The 9,256-nt window shown below is 46.9% G+C and overlaps 2 protein-coding genes across 2 annotated transcripts in view; one reads left to right on the top strand and one right to left on the bottom strand.

Annotated features, from left to right (window-relative positions):
• Positions 1–112: 112 nt before the first annotated feature.
• On the top strand, positions 113–7,428 carry SARC_02584 (hypothetical protein; the record flags this gene model as incomplete). The annotated part of the gene is made up of 7 exons (XM_014303633.1): positions 113–159; positions 245–363; positions 1,068–4,851; positions 5,063–5,130; positions 5,672–5,730; positions 6,241–6,382; positions 7,190–7,428. 7 exons carry the CDS (start codon positions 113–115, stop codon positions 7,426–7,428), a joined length of 4,458 nt encoding a protein of 1,485 aa, XP_014159108.1.
• A 238-nt stretch (positions 7,429–7,666) lies between these two features.
• The window catches only part of SARC_02585 (hypothetical protein), a gene marked incomplete at its 3' end in the record, with an annotated part of 7,850 nt that continues 6,260 nt past the window's right edge, over positions 7,667–9,256 (bottom strand). The window contains exon 11 of the mRNA XM_014303634.1: positions 7,667–7,839. Coding sequence (XP_014159109.1) covers positions 7,667–7,839 — 173 coding nt within the window. The remainder of the gene's footprint in view (positions 7,840–9,256) is intronic.

The following is a 9,256-nucleotide window of genomic DNA, read 5'->3' on the forward strand; positions in this document are numbered from 1 at the left end:
GGTAAATTTGTATAGTTATATGCTTACAAGCCTGTGTCTGCTATCAGTAAAATCCAGTGTGTTTTCTAATCATGGTACATGCATTAAGCACATGCATGGACATACGACTATCATGCTGCGTAAGCATCTACAAATGGCAGGCAGCAGCGTATGTGGCATGTTTGTTTTAGATATACTTAAAAGTGCATGACTATGATGTTCATACAGTGTCTAGTTCTACTGAGAGTGTCGACGCTCCGCCCAGATCGACTACCAAGCCTGATGGAGCGGCTGCGGCAATTCAGCCGCCAAACGATCAGCAAGACGGCACTGTCCAGGCCGACATCACAACAGACAAAGTCCCGGCACAAACAGGCGATAGTGGTAAGTTGTGGTAGTAAACCCGCATTTATGATGATCGTTCGGTGTGAACTACAGCTGTTCTGGGATGTTGGATCTGCGGATAACGCTCGCAAGCTGTGCTCGATATGCTGCATTCGATGGCGTTTATGTTTGTAATTTTCACCCGGCAACGTAGAAATTGCAGATTTTGAGGGTTCAGGTTTTCTGGGTGTTGTGATTAGTATAGCACATGATGCTGTAACGCAGCAGTTCAGTGATTTGCTGCTGGCTAGGTGGGTAGTATGTACAAGTATATTTTCAAACTATGTATCCATTCTACTATTATTTATAGTAACATACCATGTCTCCTGATGTACACGACATAGGACGATGTAACCGTTGGTTTTAGGTGCTTGCACGTTGCCTTTTTATCGCAAACTTGCCGATTTGTATGCCTATTAAACTACGGGCGCATCTAGATCAGTATATCCGCGCGATGAGTAACACAGATGACACTAAAGAAAAATTGACAGCAAATACCTGCGATAAAATAGCGTATAGTATGTCTCGCATTTTCTACTATTTTGCTCCAAACTTGACTTATTGGCCATGTGCTTTATTTCTTCGAACTCCTGTTCGCCAACCTTTGCATTTTCTAAGCATATCACGACGTACAAATCCGCATGTATCAACGGGCTATGTCATTGATAAAATATACCAAATTTTCCCTTTCTTCGTGTCCCCAGCATTACCTGTTAGTGAGGACGAAGAGTCTGGCGATGATGACGATGATGACGAGATAGAGGGCGACGACAACGAATCCGAAGTCGAGGACACCATCTACGGTATCAAGTTCCGCACCATAGCAGAGATAGGGGAAACCATCCCCAACTGGCTGCCGCCTTTCCCTACCATTGTCGAGAAACCAGCCGAACAAGCAACCGTGGATGTCAGTAGCATCGAAAAAGCTTCTACCAAGACTTCAACCGAAGGGGATGCCACAGAGGGAGCTGAGGCGGGCGCTGTGAGTGTACGCACAAGACAAGGCGGGGATGGATTGGAGGGCCGAGATGTGTTTCATGACGATCCCTTCAGCAACGAGCCGTCCCTGGGCACTATTGGCGCGGGCCAGACGAATGGGGGGTTGGCTGAGATGCAGCAGCAGCGTATGATGAACAACATGGGCAGCCACCACACTACCAACCAGCCCAACAACGGGGCTGTAGAAGTGCTGAGTTTCTCGGACGACGAGGACTTCCAGCGCCGCATCTCGTATGATGGACCCATCCGGAGTGCCGTGGAGACTGGAAACAACCGTCTGGGCGGCAATGGTATAGGCGCACCGGGTAGATATTCCGGCGGTTGGCAAGGGCAGGGTACGAGCAACCTGCTTCTGGTACCCACCACGCCGCCCGAACTGAGCGGTGAAGACTCGGAGGAACTGAGCGCCAGTAGTGACGAGGAGAATGTGGATCCCGTGATCAACGTCGGGGTGAAGCAGAGTGTGTGGGATTCCGAGAAGCAGGGACGGGGCGATAGACCGCCCAGTGGTAGGAATAGGCGGGCCGATTCAGGTTCGGGGGGTGTGCACAAGGGCGAGAATGGACACGCAGGAACGGGGTCGTTCAGGAGGCGATCTGTGACGGCTAAGGATAGCTCGTTCGGGCAGAGCGAGACTGGCGATGACGACGATAACTGGAGCGATGGCTCGGACGCCCCTCTGCGACCAAAGAAATTGGCTGTGGGCGATAGCAAGCGAGGTATCAAGGATAAACCCTTGGGTGATAAAGAGAAGGGCTGGGAGGGCTTGCCAGCCGTGCAGAATACCAGTCAAATGGACTCCACCCCTACGCTGGAAGGGCATATACAGCCCGTACACAAAACCCGAAGCCCGGAGATCCCGGCAGCTTCGACTGTGCGAAAGGACGGGGGTAGTGCGGTAGTACATTTGACGAGGATAAAGAGCGATCCTGATGACGTGGCGTATGCAGTGGGTGATAGTCCGGCGGGTACGAAGAAGGGCGGCAAGTTGGGTGTTGGTGGTGTTTCGGGTAAGGACCGCAAGCATAGGAACAGAGACAAGGATAAGGAGAGAGATAAAGATAGGGATAAGGATAGGGATAGAGGGCGAAGTATGAGCGGCGTCAGTACGAACGATAAGAGCGCCAAAAGTAAGCGCAGCGGATCACCCACGAAGACTGGTAGTAGATCCAAGGATAAAGACAAACGGCTACCCATCCGTCCCGATGGCAGTGATGCTATAGCACTCTCCGGAACGAGTAATAAGTCGAAGGACATCAAAGAGAAGAAGAGCAGCCCGCGTCCGTCTCTGAATAGGAAGATCAAGACAACCCCAGCACCAAGTCCCTCTCCCAGCTCGGCAGTGGTGTCGGGCAAGCAAGCAATGGTTGAAGATGGTGCGGAAGACAAGGACTTGCTCAGAGTCCATGTGCGAAGCACGCATGAAAATGGAAAGGATGAGGGCAAGCGAGGCCGGAAAGTAAGCCCCCACCGCCGCGAGAAGCGACTATCCCGGTCGCCTTCGAAATCTCCGCTAAGGTCCAATGCCGGTGGCAGCCCGATTCCACCCCACTCACCATCCAAGAAAGATAGAGATACAAATACAAAGAGGCGCGAGAAAAAAGTTTCGCACCGTGAGAACAAGTATAAGAGCGACAGCGTGATTACATTAAATGTCAAGGAGCCTGGCAATGACGACGGTAAAGAATCGAGCGGAGAAAGGTCCAGAGACCGATCGCGTGATAGAAGCAGGGAGAAGAGTCGAGACAAGGACAGGGATAAAGACCGTGCAGACAAACGTCACAGAGACAGAGACAAGGAAAGAGGGGTTAAGCCTGGACTCGCATCCCCGCAAAAAGAGGGCACCGAGGGCCATAAATCCCCGTCGGTTACCATCGGAGTACCCAAATTCTTCAGCAGCAGCAGAGATTCTGAAGCAGGCGATAAGGCTAAGAAGCGAGACAAGCCTGCGAAGGAGAAAAGCTCGTTTGGTGCAGCGCTGAGTGCGGCGGTGGGTGGCACCACTTCCCCTCAGGTGCACCAGAAGGATATGTATAAGGGCCCGACAAAGATCAGGTTGAAAACCGGCTCGAGAGGTCCTGATGGAGAGATGGACAAGCACGAAGATAGGGACCGGGATAAAGAGAAGGATAAAAGCAGGGAGAGTGGGAAGGAGAAAGAGCGAGAGAAGGACCGAGATGGTCTGTCACTGAAAGTGAAACTCGTTGGCAAAGCCGGCGGTGAGTCTCCTCGGAAAAGACCGCTGAGTCCGGCTGATGCTGGACCGCTAAAGGTCAAACTGGGTAGCAAAATGGGCGTAGAATCGCCCAAGAAAAGGCCTTTAAGTCCTCCAGAACCGTCTAAAAGGCAGGAAGAGAGTAGGGCTTCGGAAACCTCGTCGCAGGCGCCGAAGAAGATGAAGCTCGCTGTGGGCGGTGGTAAGTCGGAGAGAAGTGCGGAACATAGTATCAAACTGAAACGCAGTGACGGCGGGGATGGCAAGTCCAGCGGCAGTAGTCCGAATAGGAAACGCAAGCACACAGACCATGGCAACGAAACCTCGGAACTGTCGCTGAAACGAGGCGGGTCTCTATCGCCCAACCCGGTTGGTACCCACAGGAAGAAACACCGATCACGGTCACCCAGTCCTAGGCCAGATAGCAGCTCACGGCTCTCGAACAAAGCGTCTCGGCCGCATCACAGCCCGAAGATCGATAATGTTCGCGAAAGTCCGAAGATTCCTAGCACGAGTCCTCGCCCGGTGAGTGGTGAGACTACTCGAGACAAAAACAGCGGAACGCGACACAAGGTATCGAAGGGAGGTAGTAGCGGTGTTAGCGGTAGTAGTAAGAGTATAGTCAAAGACGGGAAAATTAGAATACGGCCCAGCTCTAGAACGTTAGAGAGGGTCGCCGGCAAGGAACCGAGCGCGGACAGGGAGAAAGGTAGGGATAGGGAGAAGGATAAAGATAAGGATAAGGATAGTAAGGATAGGAACAAAGACAAACATAGAGATAAGTACAAGGATGCCATTTCGTCTCCGCCAGTGACTATGGAGACGGGTTCTGAGACGCCAAGTCTGAGGGGGCGATCTCGGCGCTCATCAGCGACGTATGTGACCCTTCCCGTCGAGAAGTCAGGTACAGGTGATGGCAAGGCGCGGACCAGTACGTCCGATATTCCCGAGTCCAAGAGCTCCAAGGCTAAGAATAGCAAGGACAAGGATCGCGACAGAGTGAGTGTGAGTGCCAAGTCGCCGACCGCAATGGAGAGGCAGCCGTCGATACCCGGATCTGGTTCGAGGCCACTGTTTGTTGTGGGGGCCAAGAAGGTTGTGCTAAAGACGAGCGAGCCCACAAAGGACAAGGATAAGGACAAGGACAGGGATGTTAGCGCAGGTGATCTTTCTGCGCATGGTAGAGACCGCGATTCGAAGGCGACCAAGGCGGCGTCAAAGAGGGATAAAGGAAGCAAACACTCTACTGTTGCTGCGAAGGAGGAGAAAGCTAGGTATGGATACTACGCCTCTCGGCGTTGTATGGTGTGGGAGGCTGCTTGACTTGCATTTCGATGGTATTTCGTCTTCTGACACTTAATTTTTTTTTGGGTTGGTTTTGTCAACTTTGTTTCTTAACGCTGGTTTGTCTTTGAAAGGATGGATCCCTGCTTGATATGTTTTTCATTTAATTATCTATCACTCTGGTTGGTTCTTGAACTTAAGGTCGGACGATCCGGCGCCAACGAGTGGAGGGGGTTTTGATAACGATGACGAAGAGAATATGACGTTCGGTATGTGTTTGACACGTCTCAATACCAACTATCCCGAATGGTTCATATTTAGCACCTACTTAGCGTACTCTCACGGGATGTTGATTTCAAACACCTACTTATTGCCATGACGGATGTATAGCAAGTTCCGGTTGATTTCATCATACGGAGATGTTGATATTGAGCACCTACTCACTGCCATGAGAAATGTATAGCAAGAATACATCTAACTTTCTGTCATAGAATTTTAGTAACCTGCTTCCTATTTATTGACATTAGAGGTTTATAGCAAGCTCTGATGTGGTAAAACAGGGAGCCGTCGTGAATGGTAAAACAGGGAGGTTCGCAGATATTTTTACTGTGATTTTTGGTGTAATCGCAGCCAAATTACTATAACTATATATCAATTTTAAAATAGATTTCCGACAATCTTACCGTAATGGCTCTTCTAATATCGGAGCACAATTATACTCGATTTTCCATCAAAAATGACATACATATACGTCTCCTTTGAATGATGTTGAGAATTACTTCACTTATCGGTCTGTCTTTTTATATCTAGCTGACCTGATTATAGCGCCACGTGGAGAAGAGAAGGACAAGTCGAAGAAGAAGAAAAAGGTACGCATTGTTTCAGAGATAACTTGTGCGTATTATACCTGCACAGTGTCGACTGAGCTGTAAATGTTTCAAACAATACCTAGATAATATTAGGAAGAAAGCCGAAATTGCTTATGATTTTGGTACTGCTATGCACGTTCCGTACAAATATATGAATTTAAATGTATAGCAGTTCCTGTTTTGAGTGGCTTAATAGCACACCGGTACGTCGAGACAAGTTAATGGCATGTATAGATCGCGTGATGTCAACTGCAAAAGTATTGTAAGCGTTCCGTACCAATAAATATGCATCATAGAAATAGCCCTAGTATGTGCATGAGCGTGATTATATCAACACAGTTCAGCAATGTTAAACAGAGCTATAAGCTGGTCCATAGGCCTGTCATCTCACTCTTGAAGCAACAATTCACTACTTAATGTTCACAGCAACTTTATATGACACGTACGTATTCAGTTAGACATATATCTTTACACATATTGATACACTTATATTCATTTTTATTTTCGAAGGAGAAGAAGGATAAAAAGGACAAGAAACGCAAGAGAGAGCGCACATATTCTCGGTCCGTTTCGCCACACGCCTCGCCCACATTCGATGATAATCCACCGACGGCGAAACACTTGTCGATCAAACTGAAGATTTCACGTCCAGGTACGTCCAGGATATGAATAATTAATCTATCTACCTATCTTTCTATCGTATCTATTCTATCGTATCTATCTATCTACCTATCTATCTATCTACCTATCCATCTATCTATCTATCTACTGATCCATCTGTCTATCCATCTAACTATCTATTTATTTATGTATCTATCTATTGATCCATCCATCCATCTATTTATCTATCTATCTATCTATCTATACATCCATCTATTGATCCATCTATCTATCTAGCTATCTATCCATATATCTATCTATCTTATCTGTCTATATATTATTACATTTTTATAATTGTTTGTATTATTATTTTATTTTTATTTTATTATATATTACTATTTATTATTATGTAAGTATTCACAGTGACACCTATACATGTGACGATTATGCTAAATCATATAAGTACAGCTCTTGAGTACAGGTACGTTACGTATAAGGAACACAAGGAAAGGTGTGCTTGGCACCAATGTACTATGCGTAAAGTTTGACTCTAGCACTGAAGTATCTTGGACAGATGAGTATGGAGTGAAAATCAATTGCATTCCAAATTTCGTTTCAACTGATTTTAATACGGTGTCAAGTGTGTAATTCAACACATCCGTATGAATACCACTAAACTGTTCCAATACATTGTGAATTTTGGCACAATCGAAGTTCGTTACAAGTCACTTTGTACCCTAAGGAGCGTTCGTCATGAGTCACAATATGTGACCAGAAAGTCTCTTGTCCTTGTAAAACGCTCTTGTTTGTTGATTACTGACAAACTATATTCGATCGATACTCCTGGACTTTTGCACAGACGCTAAGCTAGAAGTGCCAGTTGCAGCGCCTGAACCACCGCCTTTACCCCCCATCGATATCGCGTACAACTGCGTTAAGTGTCCGGCGGTCGATACGCACGATATGATTTGTTGTGAAGCGTGCGATTCCTGGTTCCATTTCCACTGCGTCGGCCTTACCCAGACGGAGGTCAACTCGATTGAGAACTATTATTGCAAGTCATGCAAAAAGAAAGGTAAACACAAGAAGAAGAAGTAGAGACGTAGCGAAAGGGAGGATTGGGCACGACGAGCGGAGAAACACGCACCCCAAATGAAACCGCCGTAGGACAAGTCTCTAGCTCTGAGTAGAATAACGATCGGCTCATGGTGGTACCATACCGTAGCAATATATGGACTCGCGGTGTGTTCAGACTGTCCAGGCAATTATACGTACACACTAGAAATGACCAAGTGCGCACTGTCACCCTTAAACTAGCAACTTTAGTACGTTAATCCTACTGCGGAGAAGAGGAGGGCACATCCTCTGGGGAAGGGTCGCTGTTAGAACCATCTACACCCAAGTCTTTCCTCGCCTGGGTTGCCATATAAGACGAATTTTGCCGGATTATCGTACCCAGCGCCTGGTCGGCCTTGTTCGTGTATTCGCACACATCACACACTCGCACAGCTTCCATGATCCCATACAATGGAAGGAATCGGCGATGCAGAGAACAGCCGTCACACACTAACCTGCCGCAACAACTGTTAAAGCCCGACAAATGGGACAAGTCGGGTTAGTCGGATTCAGTTCAATAATCAGACTTCCAGGAATGTACGATACGATACATAGGCTTGCTAAGGTTGCAATAGCGAGTGAGCATGCACTAAACTTTCAACGAAACAACAACCGTCAGAGAAACAACCCGTAGTACGTGGTTGGTTGTATGATTATACCCTTAAACCCTAATATTATATCACTGTATATCCAGGTAAATTATTTCAACATTTATCCTGAACGCCCATCACGGCAACCGCGGGAACATACATTTTCCCGAACGCTTGCATGTATGAACCACAATGAAAGCATACGACTACATACATACCAGCAATTTTTCCTGTCGAAGGCCTGCTGTGCACTACTATCAGAGGTCGACGCCCACGTGAAGTCTGTCGTGCGAATTCAATCGCAAGAGCATGTTAATTGTGTACCATGGTGAGGATGCCTATTGATGCCTTAACTATCTCCATAACGAATAGATGTGTGCATATTGGGGCTGTTTTAAAATACCCCGATGGGAGAATTCGCCACGCCAGGATCGGTAGTCACTTTCAAGTCACTGCCGGCTTCACAGGACATGATAGGAACGCACATAGTGTATGTGCATGCATGACTGAAATCAACCGAACCAGAAGCGCAATTGTAGCTCACTCTTAGAGTCGGGCCGCTAGTACAGTAGAACTAGTATGCCCGCTACTAAAAACTCCCCAACACCGCTCCGACAAGAGAATAAATGCTCCCGAGCAACAATCGATATGTAAACTGGGAGCCAAAATCGAACTTTTCACTTGGTAGGACAAAGTACTTCACTTTGCTGTTTGTAGGCCTCTGAGAAACAATCCTAATTTATTTGGAGAATAAATTCATAAAATGCTAAGTTGATAAGTTGAATTCTTTCGAACAAACCGGTATAATCTAATACGAGAACAAACGTAGAAACTTGACGGATTGAGTACCTGTTTTACAAAGGGTGCAGACTTCTTCTTGGTCAAATTTGGTATACATTGGCGGGCGCTCGACGTCGTCACCCTATAACCGTCAGAGTGCTTAGTACAATTGTGTAGGGGGGTTTTTTGTGTATACATACACACACGGAGGAGTTTAGAATTTCAAATGAAAGCGTTCGTGTTTTATGTACGCGATCATGTGTAGTAGTGTGTTCTGTTGCGGACTGCAGACTCCCATACCGAACTAATTGTTAGACGACTTTAAGTACGTTCGTATACTTCATAAAATCAGTTCGACAGAACAACCGATTGAACTTGACACGCAGGTACGCAAATAGACTTGACATACGTACACAGATGCAAAAGTACAAAGTACGAAA

Source organism: Sphaeroforma arctica (genome assembly GCF_001186125.1).
Source record: "Sphaeroforma arctica JP610 unplaced genomic scaffold supercont1.118, whole genome shotgun sequence".
Lineage (NCBI taxonomy): Eukaryota > Ichthyosporea > Ichthyophonida > Sphaeroforma > Sphaeroforma arctica.